We start from the raw sequence: 20,774 nt of genomic DNA, 5'->3' as shown, positions 1-20,774 counted from the left end.
ATACCTTTGCTTGGGCACTAAGCACAGAGGTAGTGTGACATTGCCTGTAATTCCCTGCACTGATTTCTTCCTCATACACAACATAAAATAATGCATCTGATGGTCAGCAGTTTGCAGTCATGTTTGGAAGGGCTTCACTGCACATGAAAGGGAACAGGAAAGAGGGGATGTCTGTCCGTACAAAATACAAAAAAATGCAAACAACCAACAATCAGTGGAATGCTTAAGTTTTCCTTTTATTAAAAAAGAAATAGAACATGTTTATTAAGCATAATATATTTTACACCCATTCCTGTATATAATACTCAGAAGAAAAAATGTAAATAGTCTCTGTTCCTTATTGATGTATTTCTGAATGCGTTCAATTAATAGAGATAAGACTGAGCCAGACTGGCCCTATCAGTACTTATATTCACAGAATACAGTCCAAGTGCAGGATGAGGGAGATTGGAGGGCTGGGACTCAGGTCATGGACAGGGGCGTGCGAAGGGAGACATGGGCGTGGCCAGGAAGGACGTAAAACAAATACCACCTTCCTTTTCAACAACCAATCACAGCTCACCTCAGGGTCATTGAAGTACTGAAAAGTTCTTGAAGGTGGGGACAGCAGATGTCTCACGGCTTCTCTGCCGTTCACATTCCCAGCACTACCTCCTGTTTTTTTTTTCCTAATCTCCGCCCTGGCTGTGTGCAGGACTGGTAGTCTTCCCGTCCCTCACCAGGGTTTGGGACGAGGGTTGGTGGGGGAGGCGTGCGGGGTGGGTACGTGGGATGGGAGGGCGGGGGATAATGGGAGCACAGGTTGATGTCATGCCAGAGGGATGGACACGGTGCCGTTGGCCCGGCTGCGGCTGCGCGTGTTCACGCTGGACTCGGTCAGCTCCTCCCCGTGCTCCTCCCCCTTCTTGTCGGCGAAGGCAGCCAGGAAGCGCAGCGTGACGGAGTCCCACTCCTCGGGCAGCAGCAGCAGCAGGAAGCCCAGGCAGATGATGCAGGTGGCGGCCAGGCGCACCACGCTGAAGATCACCTCGTGCTTCAGCACATCCACGGCTGTGGGGACGACAGGGCAGCCCAACATTAGCGCTCACTGTGGTCATCTGCACTGTGACCACAGTCACAATCAGACTGCAATGTGACAGGCTGGCATTCCAAACCACTGCTTTTCTCCTTGCCTAGTAACACTGGTGTCTGACAGCATGTAGGGAGGAGCCACTGATCAGAGATCAGAGTTGCTGAGGGCAGAACAGAAGGATGGAGAAGTTTGAAACCAGAGCTAAAGTAACCTGAAGCAGTTGCTAATGGTAGAATAACTTACTTTCAGCAGTTTCAAATGTATTGAACAATGAACTGAACTACTGTGACGAAGTTCCACAGTGATTCTTCAGAATATCAAAGAGCAGCTTTTACTGTTGGCTGATCAGCACAGTGTGGTTGTGTGTCACAGGTTTCTGTCTCAATTTTCTCCAAGCACTGGAGACAAAATGCATTCAGATTCCCAATTACTTTTTCCACTTATTTAAACAAGCCTTAAAGCAAATTGCTGATCCTGTCACGGTCACACACAAAAAAATTCAAAATTTAGGTTGCATGATGAACAGTATACTGCAGACTTCTGACTGCTTCAAAAACTATTTTAGATAACTTTACAACCGTAGATGTCTTGATATGGATCTCAAAATTAAATTGTGCTTGTTTGAATCCATCTATGTTCAATGTTTAAACAAATGTCATATTAACTTCCATATACAGAATAATGTAAGTGTTTTGACAGAATGAAATTGAGATACTTTTTTTGCTGAGTATCCAGTGGAGCTACTGTTCATAAAATAAAATCAATATCACTTAAATACTATAGAAAGAAGTCAAATTAAACCTATGACACAAAATTATGAATGTTCAGAAATCAGTACCGTTTGAGCCTGAAAAGAAAATCAATTCTAATGCCAAAACACTAAATGAGTGAATATAAGCAAATGGTCCGTGCAATGGGGAAACTCAAAACCTTTCAGTGAAAATGGATTAACTGAGGGCAGCTGAGGTGTGCTGGTGGAGGGAAAAATCCAGGCCTAATTTAACATAACCCACAACATCAATATGTGATCTATAGGAAAATGAGCTAACCTCAGGTCTGTAAAAAAGGGATGTGAAGTCAGAGGTTTTACAGCATGAAGGTCCTCTCTCTTTTCATGTGACTATTCTTAGCTGTGTCTTTGAGTAAGCTCTAAAATGGTGAGTGAAACACAAAATACAGCATCTTAAACTGCAGTTGTATTCAGTCATAACTGGTCGAGAGAAGGGTGCCGTTTATATATAATGGTGTTGAGAATTAAGCTGCACAAGCGATTGAGTTAATTATTGGAGGAAACGGTACCCAGAAGGCACTGCGGCTCTGGAGGACTGCCGCATCCTGCCCCCGTGTCCTGACAATCAACACAAGTGGGCCTCTTGCTCCCCTCCAGAGGCCAGATACACTGACGAGCGCACGCAACCTACTGACCTTGATACACTTTCTTACAGGGGGGAAAAAAGCAGGCGCTCAACATCACCTTAGCAACTCGATCCTCCCTTAGAAACCAACAGGTGCTGTGTTGGTGACAGCGCGCGGGCGATTGAGTTGCGAGGCGAGGGAGGGAGAGAGAGACGGGGCGATGGTGCAGGGCGGCAGACCTGCTGTGTAATCGCGTTGCTGCCTCTGTGTGGATGCAGGGGCAGAAGTGCTGACGTGGGGACACGCTCGGCCTTCGCTCGTCACTTCGGCTCGCACGCACACATAGAGCTCTTCCACACACCTCGCCCCTGATCCAGCACACACAGACACACGCACACACGCTCACACACCTGCATTGCCTGGCACGCTGAGGAGCGTCCCGATGGAGATGAGGATGGGGTAGGTGAGCACCACTCCCACGTTGACCAGGATGTTGAAAGCTACAGAGAAGAGAGAGAGGTTTTTTATAGTTATGCTTTTTTTAATTGGAACATACTACAATTGCCTTACAATGGACTCCCCACCGTGACAGCCTCTGCACTTGTGCAGGAGAGCAGGGTGAGGCTACTACAATCCTCCAATGAACATGCATGCCTACCACAATTATCTGCCACACTACAAGGTCCAGCATGCACTGGGAGGCAGGTCTCCCCAGTGTTGTCTAAGCAACTATTAGGTGTCTGAACAAGTCTCAGGGTGCCAAGAATGGAGCGACAAAGGGCCCTCAGCCAGCCTCCCACCCTGCCGCAGTTTACTGTGGACTGTTGGTCACTGTATACAGATGACGCAGCCGGGTCCAAACCCAGGCCATAGGGCTTAGTATGAAATTGAAGCACGCTTAACTGTCTGAGCCGCTTGGGAGACTGGGAGAGCGAGAGTCAAGGGGTAGAGCCATACCTCCTCCTTCTGCTTGGCTCTGATAGTGATGATTTCACTGTGCCCTCAGCTTGGAACTACCTGTGTGTATTTACATCTTTTTGTGTGTATGTCTATGAGTATGTATGCTTGCATGTATGTGTGTATGTGTGCATTTCTATGTCCCAGTGTGTGTGTGTGTGTGTGTGTGTGTGTGTGTGTGTATGTGTATGTACATCTGTCTCAGAGTGTATGCTTACATGTGTGTGTGCGTCCACTCACCCAGCCAGAGTCCAGCCACGCCACACAGGTAGCCCCAGGGCAGTGCAGACAGCGAGCCCCAGTGCTCAACCTTGGTGAAGTAGAGGATGAGGGGCACGCAGGAGATGAAGATTAGGTTGAAGAAGCCCAGCGTGGAGAAGAAGTGTGCCGCCTCACCCAGGTTGGCACTACCGAGGAACATCTTAAAGAGCACCTGAGCACAGACGTTTAGACAGCATGCAATGTAAACCCAAAACCACTGCACATTCCTGTTAAAAGTTCAGTGCACAGATGTTTGACGCAACGGGTGTATGCTATTTTATTAATATTTGCAAACATAGGCTGTTTTGAAGAGACAGATAAGCCACCTAATTATGGGGAATCTTGATCTTTACCCTGAGCTTGAGTTTGAGCAGTCATAAATGAGTAACAATGTAATGCATTGTTATGCATTGTGATTTTAGATTGTGCATTTAGATGACTGTAAAGCTAACATACAGACTCACCTTATAGAGAGCTGATGTGGAGGCGGAGCCCACAGCCAGGGCCACACCTATGATGGAGTCTCCATGGAAGCCGTCTGCGTAGGCCATCATCACAATGCCTGTGATGGCCATGATTGCAGCCACGATCTGCAGAGGGTGGAGTCAGAGAACAGGAAATGCACTCCTTCTGATTACGATTTCCTCTTCAGTTGTCCAGCACCACACCATCCCTCAGACACCAGCCTCATATTACCCTGACAACCCTCCTCCATAATCAACAGTACCAATTCACTGGACCTACAGCTCTTAACCTTACAGAAAATGATTTGGGCACAATATCCTAAGCTTCAGGCATATTCAGTCACAGTCACGGGTATTGTGACGATGGCCCATGTGGATGAGGGGACCTGCTTTACAAGGGCACAATTTATAATAGTGGTTAGAATTAACCAGTGCAAACAATCGAGTAATTAGTTGAGGAAACAGTACCCAGAATGCCCTGTGGCTCTGCCCCCCACCCCATTGTTGAGATTGAACCGCCTACTGACCCGAACTCCCATGAAGCGGTCCTTGAGGACGATCCAGGACAGGAGGAAGACAAAGGCTTTGTGGCAGCAGTAGAGGGCGGAGACATCGGTGGCGGTCAGCTTGCGCAGGGCCAGCAGGTACAGGTAGTTGGTCAGAGTCCACAGGATGGAGAAAGGTGCCGTCCTTTTCAGGAGCAGCTTCAGCGTCAGCCCGTCCTCCCCGAATATGCGGCTGCACTCCCTGCAGAGCACAGGCCGGGGGAAGAGCGTGTGTGAGAGAGAGAGAGAGAGAGAGAGAGAGAGAGAGAGAGAGGGGGCAGCGTGTGGGCAAGTGCGTTCATCTCAATTAAGTGTTGCCACACAGGGCGATTCCTCAGCTCAGGCCTACACAGATTTACAATCGCACTGACCATTTCGCTTCCTCATGCTCAATACCTGCCTGACTGCGGTCTATAATGAAGGCAGGCATGTATCATTTATATTACAGCTGTCCTGGCACTAAGTGGATACACACTGCTTAAGATTAAATGCACAGACGATGTATGCATATTTAATCTTCATGACTACTTTCAAAGAAAAATCGTCTCGCTTTTGAGACACTTGCAGGTCGGAGGTGGAGAGGAAGAGGGAGGGACCGGGCGTGGGATCAGACCTGAATTTCTGGATGGGCGTCTGCTTCTCTCGCGTGGTGACCAGGTGGCCGGAGTAGTAGAGGGGGAAGAAGAGGATGTTCCAGTTGGTGCTGAACCAGGTGATGAAGAAGGGGCAGGAGAAAGACTGGAAGGTGAGCTGCACCACCTGTGTGGTGCCCACCCAGGAGGAGGAGACGAACAGGACCACCAGCAGCCCACCCAGCACCTTCAGCGCCGCGCTGGCGCACGAATGGCACTGCGAGCGCTCCTCAGTGGCCTCGCTGGCCGGCGTCTCCGCGTGAGACTCAGAGCCCTCCTCTCCTGCAGGGGGCGACAGAGAATGGCATGGGGGCCATCATAGCATGTTCACAAAAAGGAAACCGTCTTGCAAACTGACAGTGTGAGAAACAGCTCTTCTGTGTCATCTTGGAAGTTTTTGAAAGGATATGAAAGGTGCATTTTGTTCGAATAGAGATGAACCATTGAGATGAACACTACATGTCTTTAGCTGGGAGCAAAGTGGTCATAATGGTATTATTTCATGGCTCCCAGCATGTATTTGAGTGCTTTCCTGGAGGAGCCTGGAACTGAAAGTCTTTCTGTATTGATCTATTGTCCTTGGTGAACACTCCCTTGGTTCCAGTTACCCGCTGTGGCACAAATGCACAGCTTTGTTAAAAATGTGTTGGGTTAGCATGGCAGTTCTGAATGCCAAAAATAGCCCCACGGGGGTCACTACAGATGCTGACAAAGTGACACTGCACACAGACTCACGCAAGCACAGAAACCCGAGACTCCAGCCGCAGCCCACTGTCCCCACGGCTCCTCCTGGGAAAAAGGGGGCGCGTCAGCCCAAATGTGTGACATTTTGCTGAACACAACCTCCTGGTCACCTGCGCTGTCTGCTCTGCCACCGCACCTTATGAAGTCGGTCATTTTTAGATGCTGACGATGGCATATTTGCCTGCTTGAGCAAGGCACGATAGGATAGCTCCTTTAAGATCAGCCTGTCACTGTTATTCCCATGCACAAACAGACAGGCTGGTGTTTTTTTCTGACACTGCAATACAGCGGGTGACAAACTGCCCAGCACACACTGACGCCACCTTCGTTTTTGCCCCAAGACAATGCCCCCTCCACTCACAATGTAGATCAGAGGCTTGTGTCAGGATCTGAACCAGCATTGGAGTGTACTCCAGCTCCATACTCACGTTGCATTACATTATGTAACAATATTGTCATTTAGCTATGACCAGATTTACATATATTACAATTTATGTACAATTTATATTATACAGCTGGATATTTACTGAGCAGTTTGGGTTAAGTAGCTTGCCCCAGGGTACAACAGCAGTGTCCCAGCAGCAAGTGAAACTGGCAACCTTTCAGTTACGAGTCCTACTCCTTACCACTACACCACACTGCCACCTGTTATCCAAGGAATCACATTTTTCATTTGCGTGGCCTTTGAAAGGCATGGTATTGTAATGAGTCACGATAACAGAACAGAGTTGAGAGCGGTGTGTTCCTGGATGATTCCCCTTCGTGCATAGATGCACTGAGAAAGGCTAAAGGTATGAGGAAACCTTGAAGCCGAGTGCTTGTGCTCTGCAGAGCTGAAACGCAATAGGTTTGCAAGCGAGCTCGCCCAGTTATGCTTCAGGCTGCGCAGCCAGATTGGGAGGGAGAAACTGCAGACCTAAAAGTAGCTCGCCAAGGTCCCTGTGATCTGCCGGGGTACAGCTCATCTGCAGAGTGCCTGCTTTATGAGGCAGTAGCTGAGCTTGCTTGGTATTTCTGGGGAGGCTTTGAGGCAGAGAGCCCTCGAGCCAATCGGAAGCCCCTGCACGCTAACACAATAGACTCAGCTCGACATAAGAATGAGACGCAGTTTTCTTTAAGCTGTATACCCTTTTGAAGGCCTTGCTTCTCTGCACACAAAGCAGGGAGTGAGTTAGGACTCTGAAGGATGTAAGAGCATCCGGTTTAGAATGCGGTATTCCTACATCCGCACAGCAATTAGTTGCCAACAGATGAAGGGGAGGGGGTTGGGAGGTGGGGGGGTTGATGGGGGGGGGGCACGGCTTCCGGAGAGCCCAGATCCATTTTGTTGCGCTTCCAGTGTGATCAATTTACACCAGGGCAGGAATAAAGAATGACAGGCACTGGCCAGTGCAGCTCACTGGGCACTTGCTGGATCAGCGCTTTTGGGCCCGAGAAGAGCGGCCCGTTCGGTCCCGTTCATTCCCGCTCACCCCCGTTCTCCTTATACTCTCAGCCATTTAGAGCAGCCTCTCAGCCTGCCAGTCTGCCCACCCCCAGTGCTCTACCGCATTCCCATCATCCTCTTTTCCTTTACACTCCCCCTCATGTCTCATCTGATTCAGATCCTTAGGGCATACCTAGAAATCCACCTGGTTAAATTTGCAAGCCTCCATTAATAAAAAGTTTTATACCTGTGTGCAGATAATATTTCCCTAGGAAATGTTTCACTTTGCCTGGGTTAGTGCCACTGCAAGGCAACAGGGAAAGGGTTATTGCATGAATGTTGTCCTGACTGTTGCAGTGAAGTTCCAGGCAATCCTAATGCATTCATGCCCTAATGTTGATCCCTTCACCAAAAAAGATTACGTTTTAAAGAAATGCACTGGGTTAAATTGCAGTTTGAAACAACAGGTATGACACTTCCATTGTCTAGCATTAAGAGAAACACATGTCTAGAATCGCTGCAGTGATCCACCACTATCCACCCCTTAAACAGACAGTGTGTAAAATGTAAACCATATGCTGAATTATTTAATTTGAGCTTCTGCTAAGCATATAAATAATGTTAACCTATGTAACCACATACAGTGTCTGAGCACCCCAATGTGGTCCCTGGTAGGTTTCCAGAGGGCAGAATCCACACAGAGTGCATACTCATTTTCAGGTCAGTGTATCATGTAAAACCTGGGTTCCCATGATGTGCCTCTTGTGTCCTCTGGGACCTGGTTGAGGTCAGCAGTGTGGAGTCCTGGTACGAGGTCTGGACTCATGGGTATAGTGTTCAGCTCCCAGGAGAAAGATAGCTGTTGTCCTTGAGCACTGAGCTCCAGTAATTTGAATAGGGCATAAGTAATGTAAGTAACCCTGGCAAAGGGCATTTGCAAGGCACATCATATAAACAGAGAGTGGAAGGACTGGAATTGATTATTAGCCAGGGGTGCTGCCTCTATTACTCTTTGCATTGAGGCCAAATTTTTAGTGCATGCATTGTGAATGTGTGCTTACTGTTAGCTGCTCTGGCTGAGATATTAAAAAGAGCCAAAACAGTGGGCTGCCACAGAATTCCCTCTCACACAATCAGTATGACCACATTTACTGATTGGCCTTCTGCTTGTGCTCTGTATGCAAATACGAGTGCTAATGCGAAATTCAAGCAAATGAGAGACATCTCATTGGTAGCCCTCTCCCAAGGAGTTGCATTTACCAACAAATTCTGTAGTAACCTAAACGTGCACAGGAAGAAGTCAGCACTCCTTACAGTAGGTAGCAATTTTACATATGCAACCCTTCCATGCACCTGTTGCAGATAAGGACACACACAGCAGTGGTGCAGCTACATTAGAAACAAAGATAAAAGACAAGACAGTGGACAGCAGTAATGCGAGTGGTGTGAAAGATAACGGATTTATGTGGAGGAGTGTACAGTCTAAAGCCCTATTAGCCATATGGAGAAAGTCAGCTATAACAGCATAAAAATCAGTCACCGTCCACGGAAGGCAAGCTTATTTGCAAAGCCTTGCAATATTTTATATGCAGTGTCCTGTTGGATTATGAGGAAACCACCCATCATAACCACCCATCTCTCTGGCAGGGACTGGATCAGCTTTTAATCAATGTGATACCAAACTAATATCTCAAGGCTCCTGTCACACCTACAGTAGTTGATAACTCCAGGCCAGCAGTCGAATGCCATGAGTAAAAGCACCATGACAGATGACATCAGTGCTTCATGAGGCTGCACACCCTTTGGGGGAGGAGCAAAGTGGGCCATGTGTCACATGACTCTCTCCTTAATGATACCATGCAGTTAAATGGCTGATCCAGGTGAAAGCCTGTCCGTGTCAGAGTGTGACAGCCTTGTCCGCTCTCACTCCCAGGCAACGCCAGCCCTTGTTATCAAACCCTGCAACACTGTGAGGGAAGAGATGAAATCACCACAGCCCAAGATATTCTCCATTTGTACTCCCCAATGGGTTACTTACATGGAATCTGGCAGCAAAAAATTCCTTTGAAAACATCAATAATCTGATAGCATTTGGCAGGGAAGATCCTGGGTAGAATGGTTGGAGCAGTTAAGCTCTGAGGGGGAAATGGTAAAATTTTACAACAGTGAAATGTCATGGCAAATACATCAGTAGAGCAGGCTGCAAAAAGCAGGCTGTCTGCTTATACATCTTTCATACTTTAATGTGCATATAATGTTGATTGTAGGCCATTAGGGGCCTTCCCACTTCAGCAACATTACAGTGGCTTGGCTTCATAGGAGACAGAGAGAACAGAGCCACAGAGTTTGTCAAATTCTATTATTCTCAACGTTGTGACATTGTCAGTGGGTGAAACTCTGCAAGTCAGATTTTGTCGCTACGTTAAACACAAATGGTCTGTCAATTAGTCATCACTTGACTTTTTCAAAGTGTCTTTAAAGCAAGCGCCTGAACATCTTTTGCAAAAGATTGAATCAACAGCAGCACCACTTAATTGCTTACTGTATGTACGTCTCCACCATCTTCCATTTCAACACCTTAGAGTGCTGCCTTCAGCTGCAGCCCAGAGCTGGAGCAGCTGGTCTGAGGGTAACTTTAATCTGACAAGCCCTCCCTGTCTCTCTCATCTCTCCTGTGGTTCACTCACCACATCTGAAGACGAGACAGAGAGGAATTAGAACTGCAAAACGTACAACTCAAGAAGCCAATCATCTCTCATAAGAGGCTTTTTCTTGTTACGGACTCTGAACAACAGCTTTGAAGTTCATGAATTCCTTTCGTACCAAATTTAACTGCCCAGAAATGCGGGTAGAAACTAATTGTGGTGGTACTCCTGGGAAAAAGCTCTTAATGCGCATTGTGTGAATGCATTAGCACAAGTGTGCATATAAGCGTCACGCAGCTGAGGCATTCTGTGCTCCTTTTAAGCCATGCACATGCACACACAGATGCACATATGCACTTACTGAATTGCACACTGGCTCAGTGCTGCTTAGGTAGGTGGGTAATTTGGTAACCATTGCTGCTATTCCTCAAGAAGTGCTGCCTAGAGCTGGATGTTCCAGAGGTGGGCTGGGTTTCACAGATGACATTACCTTATGGGATACAAATCTCGGCCCAAGAGCAGAGATGATGGCAGTCATCGGGCTTGTTTCCACCAATTCACGCTCTACTGATTCAGCACAGGTTCACTTTATTAGATGTGGATGGCTCAACCTGTTAACTGAGCATACATCAGTCAATCCATAAATGATAAAGATAAACGAATCTATGCTTCACCTGTATAGTAGTGATAAAAAACACGTCCTGGCACACAGCCAGGCCAGATAGGCGCTTATTGGAACTCTAATTAACAGGAGATAGGCATTAAGTTCTCAGAGTCTCCAGGTAATTATCTTCAGCAACACTCCCAGTAGGCAAAAGCTTTCCCTTGAGCACCATTCAATAAAGAAGAATCAGTCTTGCCACATCAAAAATGACAAAAAAGTTTGCCTTCACATTTGTGAAATTTATCGCTACATCACATCGCCACTGTAGTCCTTGAGCCTTTATTGGTGAAGAATCTCTTTGTCCTTTTCTCAGATAAAAGAGTGTCGTACTGCCTGGGAAAGTACGACAGCCCTTCCTTTAGAGGTTTAAAGACTACAAAATGCAAGAAGGGTTTTCAAGCCTATTACAAGCAAGGCTATTAATATTCCAGATTCCTCAGGTGATTTTGGAAGGAGAAGAGAATCCAGTATTGGCTCAGATTGGCTCAGATTAAGCACAAGTCATGTAGCCAAAAAATCTTGAATGATCAAAATATACTAATTTATATGATTGTCCTGATTAACCTGTACTCCACTCTTACAGGTAAGTGGAGATAAAAAGCAGTCATTTCTGACACGGTACTCTCTTATTGATATTTGCTTTGTCAGAAATAGTCATTATAAGGCAGCCTTCACTTTAATCCAGTTAATGTAACTGTTCCTAACTAATGTATCCAACATTTCAGCAAAACAATTATTAGGTGAACTACAGCACAGGGAAAATACGCTTGTTTTATGCATTTTTGAACTATTGTTACAAATGCTGAAGTGATACATAAACAACTTTCCCACAACATTTAAATTTTGCACTCTTGCCATGTAACAAAATGGCATTATGACAAGATAAATTTGTTCTGATAAATTTGTTCGATTATTACAGATATAGTTCTGTAATAATCGTCACAATGTGGCCATTTTGAAACTCATATGGATCATAACCATTGCTTTTACATCGCTTCTACAGATGAAAATTACACACTCCTTCACCTTTGAAACACTAAAATGGAATTCAAGCAATCAAGATTTTCATTTACTATTTGAAAGATGATGTATGACAGTAACATCTAAGGGCCCACCTGCAAGGAATCTCTTTCAAAAACCCTCTGTCCCTGCTGGTCTTTCATACAAGGATTGGCCAGAGCCTGACCCACATAAAACAGCACTGACGAGAATGATAGCTGATAGTCACTTCCTACTTGCAATCACAACATTTTGTGCAATTAATGACATAACGGCATTGTACTTTATAGAATATTGAAGACATATGGCAACCAACAGTACAGACAATTGGAAAACATTAATACATCACCACATTTATGTTCTAAAGCAAAACAATTTTTCATTGTTCACTCAGAATGTTTGGGATAAGTGGGAAAGCATACTAAGGTTAACTATATTTTCATGCTAAAGCAAACTCTGCCTTGTGGTGCTACCTACGACCTGAGGCTGAGGAGTAGGACGATGATGCGGAACACAACCTGCTCCTATGTGTCTCTGCAAACTATTTTCTGATTCCCTGTGGGGGTGACAGATAGTGCGGCAGGCAGGCCTGCATAAGCTTAGAGGTGCAGAGTTCCCATCCTCCAGTATTGATCTGGGGGATTAACATCTAAAGAGCTGAACTGTTACAGTCCCACGAGCACAACTTGGACTGGATGCCACGTCCAAAACAGCAATTTATCCAACTCTCTCAGTGGATTTACTCCTTTCCTCTTTCCTCTCTCTCTCTCTCTCTCTCTCTCTTTCTCTTTTCCATCCCTTTCTTTCTTGTGGCTCATTTGTGTTCCACTTTGTTTAAAAGACAAAGTGAAAATAACATAGCACTGCAAGTTAATTGTTTCTAACCCCAATTACGGAGATCTCTGGCTAAGGACTGGAGTTCATTTGCCATGGCTTAACCCAGTGCTTCTGTGATTTAAGTTTGTCAGTTACTTTTGGTGCATAAAAATTTCCCTGACTTCTAAAAGAGCCTGACCGCAGTTAATTAAGAGATTCGTTTTCCCAGATGGAAAACAGATATTGGACACTGGACTTTTTAAATGCATGTCCCTTTTCCCAGCAAATGCACAATAACCTGCCTCTGCTTTTCTGGTAGCTAAAACCACATGAGGAGGTAGCTAAGTACAGTGACACACACACACACACACACACACACACACAAACACATACACACACACACACTAACACATACACTCTAACACTTGCAAACACATACAAACTAAGGCTACACACATGCACACACCCACTTGTACAGAAATGGCACTCATAAACACTCACGCACACGTACTTACACCAGGATCATTTCACACAAATGCTGATAATGATAAGACATCTCCAGAGGTCTTGGCTGCGATCTCATAGCCCAAGGCTTTATAGCCCAATAAAGCATGCTACTCACTGAAAATTACACTCATAAAAGTTACACCAACACCCCCATTAACACCCCGCTCTTCTCAGATCACGACTTAAAAGGCTGGGGAGTCCCAAACGCGGCCCTGCTCTAGGTTTGGAACTGCTAAATCTCTAAATCTCCCGCACTGCCCAAGTCTTTGTTCCTTCATTGAAAGGAGCGCTGATGCCAGACAGCTCACATGAACACATGCTCCCCTGTGTGGTGTGAGTGTGTGTACCCCCCATTTCAGGAGAGTTGTCTCACAAGCACACATGCGCTCAACTGCACAGATGCCATCAACCGAGGCACACGCAACACATGCAGCTGCGTAGGCAGCAGATAAAGACCCAGGAGATCCACAGAGATCCTGAAAAGTAGATGTTAACTACCTTCTCAGTGTCTTCTCAATCTAAATGTGCGCACACACACACACAAGTGCTATCTCACCCATCCAGACACAGTCCACACACAAGGACAGCCACCCCTGCCTTAAACCCCCACCCCCCCCCCACAGAGTCCTTTACCTTCGGAGACGGGGCAGGTCAGGACCTGGGTGCTGTAGGAGGTGAGGGGAGCCACTCTGGCCGAGTGCTTCTTCATCCTCTGCTAGGGACCGAAATCTAAATCCCCTCCCGAGGGCGCGCGCTGTGGCGTCCCAGCGCTGGGGGCCGGGGGGGAGGGGGGGAGAGGGGGGGGGTCCGTGCACCTCGGCTGTGTGCTCAGCAGTTCCTGCGGACCCTCTGCATCCCCAGGCTGGAGTTTCCCCCAGCTCCCTCCCTCTCTGTCTCTCTCTCTCTGTGTGCCTGTGTCTCTTTCTCTCGTCCTCTCCTGGAGGATGCTGGAGTGCTGCTGGAGGGCTGTGGGACGTCAGTGCTGTTCTGGCATGCCGTGACCAGCGCTCTACTGTCTCCCAGGGAGACTGAGGCTCGAGTGCGGTGCGGTGCAATCACTGCCTTCCCCTCTCTCCCTCGCTCTTCCTCTCTCGCTCTCTCTCTCTCTCTCTCTCGCTCTCTGTCTCTCTCCCCTCCTCTCCGCCGGCTCTGCGTATCTGCTGGTTTGTTTGGAAGGTAACCAAGCAGCCCCTGCTAATTATGCTGTGTTAGCTGCTCTCTCTCCCCATCCCAGCTTCTCTCTCGCTCTTTCTCCCTCTCTCTCTTTCTCCTCTCTCTCCACTACTTCTCTCTTGCTTCACCACTCCTTCAATCCTGTATTATTTATAGAGGTCTCCTCCTTTTATCAACCTCTGCAAGTCTAAGGAATCAGCTAGTGTCAGGAACCCCCCCACCTCCTCCTCCACAGTCTTAACCACACAGGGGAAAAAAGTGGAGGAGGTCTCCCTCCTCTTATCCAAGAGCTTCTCAAACTTTCCCTCTTTCAGCTTCCTACTTCCAGGGAGGGCAGCACTGAGGGGTGGGGGTGGGGCTGTGATAGTGCCAGACATGGTAGCCCTCTCATGGTGAGTAGGTTCCCAGGGGTTTCAGGAATATGGAATTCATTTCTGGGAAACCACTTGTCCATTCTTAAACCTAAATCTCAAGTGTTGTCTTCCAGTCTGGTTTCATTCCTTGTCCATTAAGGCCCCACCTGAGGTACCTTCTCAACATACACATTCTACACAATCTTGTTTCGAACGAGATTTGGGTCGCTAGTAAGTGCCATGAGACCTGATGTCACAATAGCCATTTCAACCTGAATATGATAATCGAAGTAGTGAAGCTACCCAGCAGACTGTGGTAGCAAATATTTCAGTTAGCTACCTGATTCTATCAAATGATTTACCTAAAGTAGACAGCTAGCAGTCACCTGCTCCAGTTTCATGTGTCATTTTATAAGTGTTACTCAGGTTGTTGATGTATTTGTTAATTAAAGAATTAGGATACTACGTAATACATTATTTATGTTTTCCTGTCATACTTCACCAGGAATGTATCCTACAAAGATGCATTTATTGTTGTTACCAACTAGCTAGCCACCTTGTTTGGCATCAGACTGGATGTTCTAGAAAATTCCTGCTTAATCCACAGCGCTATGTTCATATTTCATGGCTATGTCCTATGAAAATGTGAAAACAATGTTGACTAATGTTAAGCATGCATACCACACAGTGGTTTGCCAAGAGGTGGACAGTGGTGCTAAAGAAGATGAATCTTTAAAACAGAGCTGCTTTGCTGCCTTAGCTGCTTTCGAGCTTCACGTCACCCAAACATATACTGTATGTACTTCCTCTGCCTGTGACCTGATGAAAATACAGGCCAATCAAACCATGTTCTACTATTTTTTCTCACTGTTTGTGCACGCATTGTGCCTCTGTGTGTTTTCCTACGGATAATAATATTCATATTACTATCCATCACTGCATGCCTCATCACAGATCCTGAGTGCAGCCTCCCCTCTCCCGGCTCTGAACCTGGGGTACGAGAGGACCCCGTGCTGGTCAGGAAGTTCCACCCTGAGACGCCGGGTTGTATTGACCGCCTCTGTCTGCGGCTTCAGCGGTCAGGGGTTTAATGGGGATTCCTGATGCTCCTGCCAATGATGGCACAGATATCGATGCAGAGGATGTTCCACACTGGCAAAGGCAGCGTGCTGTAATGTAATCTCAGCTATTCTCTGTTTTTCCTCCCATCCTGAAGACATGCCGTGTGGTGCAGTGGAACACGGTTAGAAGGAAACCGATAAGAGCAGGCCGTACTGTGGTATTGTCTAGTTTCTTCCTTTCCCACAATCATTGAGATCATTATCATAATTACAGTTATTATGTATTTCACATGAATTACTTTGACCCTAACGTACAGTCGAGACATAATCTATGAAACATTTTTGCTGGAAGAATTTAGGTTATGTCGTCCATCAGGCTCCAGAGACAGTGACAGCACCTAACTTGGCAACCCACCTGGGCACCCTGCCCTCCAACCACAATCAGTGGGCATACTCCACAGGACAAAAATGCTGTCCTTTTCTGTATCACTTCCTGTTTCTGGATTTGATTGGTTCCTACTTGTCTCTGTCCAACACACTCCATCCCATTGCTCTCTCTGTGTCCAAGAGACTACATTCTGTGCCTCTCTCTGTGTTCAAGAGACTCCATGCTGTCCCTGTGTCTGTGTCCGAGAGACTCCATCCTGTCCCTCTATCTGTGTCCAAGAGACCTGTCCTATCCTGTCCCTCTCTGTAAAATTAACCCCATCCTCCCCTTCTCTGTATTTGAGGGTACTTATCCTTTTCCAGCTCCCCCCTGTGCCTCTCACTGTTAGCAGCTTGGCACGGCTACAAAGAACATTAGAGATGATACGGCTCCCTGGAAATCCCTGCGCAGAGCCCACTGCATGTTGTTTATTTAACAGGCCATAAAAGAGGAAGTACTGCCGGGCTGGGCAGAGTGCGATACCATGATTATTTATCCCCTGGGGGCAGAGATGGGGGGGGCAGCCAGCGTCAGCAGTGGAACAGAGTGGCCGCCTCCTCTCAGGTGCTCTACAGCACACACTCTAGGGAACGCTTTTTTTGAGCTAAGAATATGGCTGCTTTTCCCCATTGGGTTGCTCCAGTTGTCCTTGTTGCCTTACAGACCAATGTGCCAGACAGCCAAGGCCAGCTCTGTTTAATGGCTGGCTGTATTGAGAATCCCACACTCCTCAGTTTTACCTTACAGCTGGTGTCATATGCTGGTAAATACCCACAAAGCCCTGCATAGCACGTGATCACATGACTCAGGAAAGCCCTATAGGGCTCTCACCGCGCGTGTGTGAGTGAGTGGACTCAGCTGCTTCATGACCACCTGAAACACAATGCAGGGAAATCAGCCGTGTCTCATCCAGCACTGCCAGGAGGACTGTGGATGGAGCTCAGAGCAGGGGGCTCACAGCAGCACTGGGTAATGGAGGCTCTGTGAGTTTTACTGCAGGAGGAGCTGGGCTCAGCCTGGAGGCAGCTGCGAGTAGGGAGAGAGAAACAAGGACAGAGAGAGCGACCTGGCCTGTTTGCTGTCTGTGGGTATGTCTGTATGGAAAAGGACTCAACATATGTGTATGTAAGGTTTTGTGCTTATATATGCATACGTACAAGTGTTTTCATGTGATTGTGCGCATCACAGAGTGTGTGTGTGTGTATGTGTGCGTGTGTGTGTGTGTGTGTGTGTGTGTGTGTGTGTGTGTGTGTGTGTGTGTGTGTGGTTTAACAGTTTTATATGACTATGTTCGCCAGAGGATGTGTGTGAGGGAGACTGAGAGAGAGAAATGGAGAGAAATCAAATTAAAATAAAAAAGAATAGTGCATCGTTATTACCAGAGCGCATTGTTAATAAAAGCAAAATAACAGAGGGGGAAAGCAAAAAGCAACGGCAATAACAACAGTCACGTGTGTATGCATGAGACCGAGGGAGAATTTGTGTGTGTGTGTGTGTGTGTGTGTGTGTGTGAAAGGCTGTTAACTCAGTGCCTCAGAGTAATTACCAGTTAAAGGTCTTCTCTGCAGAATTCCTTTATGAGTCTTATGATGACAAGCTGCATGTTTGTTTGTTTTATCATCACCCCCCACCTCGCACCCTTACCCCTTCATTGTCCCCGTCCCCCAAACCCCTCTGCACCTCTTTACAGCTCTAGCAGCATGTCTGTTTATCTTTATTAGCTGTACTAAAACACAACTCCATCCCCTCAAGAAACGGAATATGCATTGGGGGGGGGGGGGGGACAAAGGGAGGGGGAGAGGCTACTGGAGAGGCTACTGGACTTCTGTGAAAAAATATCTTCATTATATCAGACCTCATCATTGCGCTAGAGACAGGAGGTAAGGCAGCTTCATATGGCTGCAGTGCCTGCTCCACTATCTCAGTCAGAGGGGTCACTGGACCAGGGCGCAGTGCCTCCCTTAGACCACAGGGGGGCCTTCAGAGCAGCCCTGCCCCTCTGAGACCTGGCAGTCAGACTGCACGGGCTCCCAGATGTTTGCCTGCAACGATTCAACTATGATAGCCTTGACTGTTGTATCAAAATGCCAGTACCAGAAATGTGTAGTTCAAGACTTTCAAGTAGCTGGTAAATCTGTCATGTGACTGAAAACCAAGCCAATCTGGAAGATCATAAGGAAGGAAGAAAGTCACATGGCAACAGTGGGGATGGTGTAGAGGACAATGTTGACTATCGTTGAAGGTGGTTTTATCCTAATCCTGCAAAATGGGCCATGGTTATAGAGAATCTCACTCTCTTGCCTCACAACATGAAAAATTGCTTTGCAGACAATCTTATCCAGGGCGACGTATATAGCTGACATTTTACGTATGATCAATGCATCCCTCAACCAGAGACTTACTGCAAAAAGTCCGACCAAATCTGGTACAGTAACAGTGTGCCATCCTCTGAATTAAACTTCTGGTAAGAAGCCCAGTCCCTTAATTCTTCAGCCACACTGCAACCTAAAGCAAAATACAGTAGATGGAGGTTGTTATGTGTAGCCTCAAGGCTGTCTGTGATTGGTGGGGACTGCTGTCAATGTGACAAATGGAGCACCTACTCCGAGGGCCATTTATACTCACTGGACTTCAAAAAGAGTGGTGTAAGCAGGGTTTGTGCACACGTGAGTGTGTGTGTGTGTGTGTGTGTGTGCATGGGTGAGGGTGTATGTGTGTGTGTGTGTGTGTGTGTGTGTGTGCATGGGTGAGGGTGTATGTGTATGTGTGTGTGTGGTGTGTGTGTGCATGGGTGAGGGTGTATGTATGTGTGTGTGTGTGTGTGTGTGTGTGCATGGGTGAGGGTGTATGTGTGTGTGTGTGTGTGTGTGTGTGTGTGTGTGTGTGTGTGTGCATGGGTGAGGGTATATGTGTGTGTGTGTGTGTGCATGGGTGAGGGTATATGTGTGAGTGTGTGTGTGCATGGGTGAGGGTGTATGTGTGTGTGAGTGTGTGTGTGCATGGGTGAGGGTGTATGTGTGTGTGTGTGTGTGTGTGTGTGTGCATGGGTGAGGGTGTATGTGTGTGTGTGTGTGTGTGTGTGTGTGTGTGTGTGCATGGGTGAGGGTGTATGTGTGTGTGCGTGTGTGTTTGTGTGCGTAGTCCTATGGGGAGCAGTGGCTGAGAGAAAGGGAAAGCTGGAAGGGCAAATTAAGGAGGGGAGACAGTGAGGGCTTATCGTTGTCATTACAGGTGCAGGTAAAATGAGGTGAGACACACTGAAAGGCTGTTCTTATGTTAGGAGAGCTGGAGGAGGAGGGGGTGGGAGAACAGAAAGAGGAGAGGGTTACGAGATCATCTTAATATGCACCACATCATGGTAATACTGCTGCATAATGATACTCTCCTCCACTGTACATATAAAATATTTCTAAAATATGTTTAGAAACCCAGATACACACTCTTTCCACTACCCACATGTAAACCTCCTTAAACTGTAAATTAACTTTAAATTAGTGATTTGCAGGTTATTTTAGAAATCTGCTCTTTGAGTATTCAAAAGGCGCATTAGCTAGATAGAGATGAAATTACATGTAATCTGGGTGTTAGAGTAAGCATTACATTTTGAAAAGATTGACACAAAGCTGACTGAAATGACAATGATATTGTAAAAAAAGAGAAGTAATTAGTGATAGTCAGATAATCATTAAGTCCTGCTGTATTTGGCGGAGGAAAAATTGGAGAGGTTATTATGATATACACACACATGCGCTGGCACGCACAGACACCACCTACGCAAGAGGAGCCAGCACAGCCAATCAGCTCCTCCAGGGCCAGAGAGGAAAATCACCCTGCCTTCACCTGAAGGGCCACGGTTAAGACCTCACTGTAGTCCCACTTCACGCTGAGCAAGCCCACTGTGACGAGGCGCGTCCCACTGGTGTCTCTCCACGGAGTCCCTGCATCCTGTTATTGTCGTGTGTCCATGCACAAACACGCAGTGTTACACAAAGCACACATTAATCACCTGGGGGAACCAGGAAGAGAGGCGCAAACAGGCCTTTGCTGGGGAACACGGTCGTTCTGTGTTCAGGGCCCCTTTTAACTTTTAACCCCAATGCCTGCTGGGAATAAAATGACCTTCTCTCTTCTTCACGCCATGATACTACTCTTCAACTATTAGCATTTTATCATTTATTTCTTTTGCAGACAGATGATCCAGAGCAACTTACATGCTAATGTTTGCTCTTCTCATTGAGCACTTTGCACTTTTAATATTGGCAACAGTTGGATGACAGACAGTATTTTTTCAGCTTCTGTGAATGTCTTGTCATTGCTATTTTTGTAGTGTGGGAGTTCCTTTTTCTCTTTCACACCGCTTACATAGCCTACATTTTACACATCACCCATTTATAACACAGGATATGCGCAAGTTAAGTACTTTGCTGAAGAGTACAATTCTCCACCCTGATTTCAAACCTGGAACTGTTTGGTAACCAAAGTCCACAATCTATTTAGCATCTTCATCATCCTTAAAGGTAGTGTTAGCGTTTATCAGTGTACAACCAGTTTCTACGTCCACATTGGAACACAAGTTTTTGGCAAATTTAATCATGTTTTTATCCTGCTCACATCAGCTCCACTGACAGATGATAGCTCCTTCCAAAACAGGGCTGGTCCTCTAAGGGACTGG

General features: G+C 46.7%; 1 protein-coding gene across 1 annotated transcript in view; it reads right to left on the bottom strand.

Moving 5' to 3' along the window:
• Positions 1-808: 808 nt before the first annotated feature.
• slc35f4 (solute carrier family 35 member F4) overlaps positions 809-20,774 on the bottom strand; it is a 38,765-nt gene continuing 18,799 nt past the window's right edge. Inside the window, exons 2-7 of the mRNA XM_036542706.1 lie at positions 5,269-5,569; positions 4,638-4,857; positions 4,111-4,236; positions 3,626-3,818; positions 2,839-2,928; positions 809-1,050 (exon numbers count right to left, since the gene is read on the bottom strand). Of these exons, the coding sequence (XP_036398599.1) occupies positions 809-1,050; positions 2,839-2,928; positions 3,626-3,818; positions 4,111-4,236; positions 4,638-4,857; positions 5,269-5,569 (1,172 nt within the window). The remainder of the gene's footprint in view (positions 1,051-2,838; positions 2,929-3,625; positions 3,819-4,110; positions 4,237-4,637; positions 4,858-5,268; positions 5,570-20,774) is intronic.

Source organism: Megalops cyprinoides, chromosome 12 (genome assembly GCF_013368585.1).
Source record: "Megalops cyprinoides isolate fMegCyp1 chromosome 12, fMegCyp1.pri, whole genome shotgun sequence".
Taxonomy (NCBI): Eukaryota; Metazoa; Chordata; class Actinopteri; order Elopiformes; family Megalopidae; genus Megalops; species Megalops cyprinoides.
The sequence above is the reverse complement of the archived record's forward strand: the minus strand, read 5'-3'. Positions and strand labels throughout refer to the sequence as shown.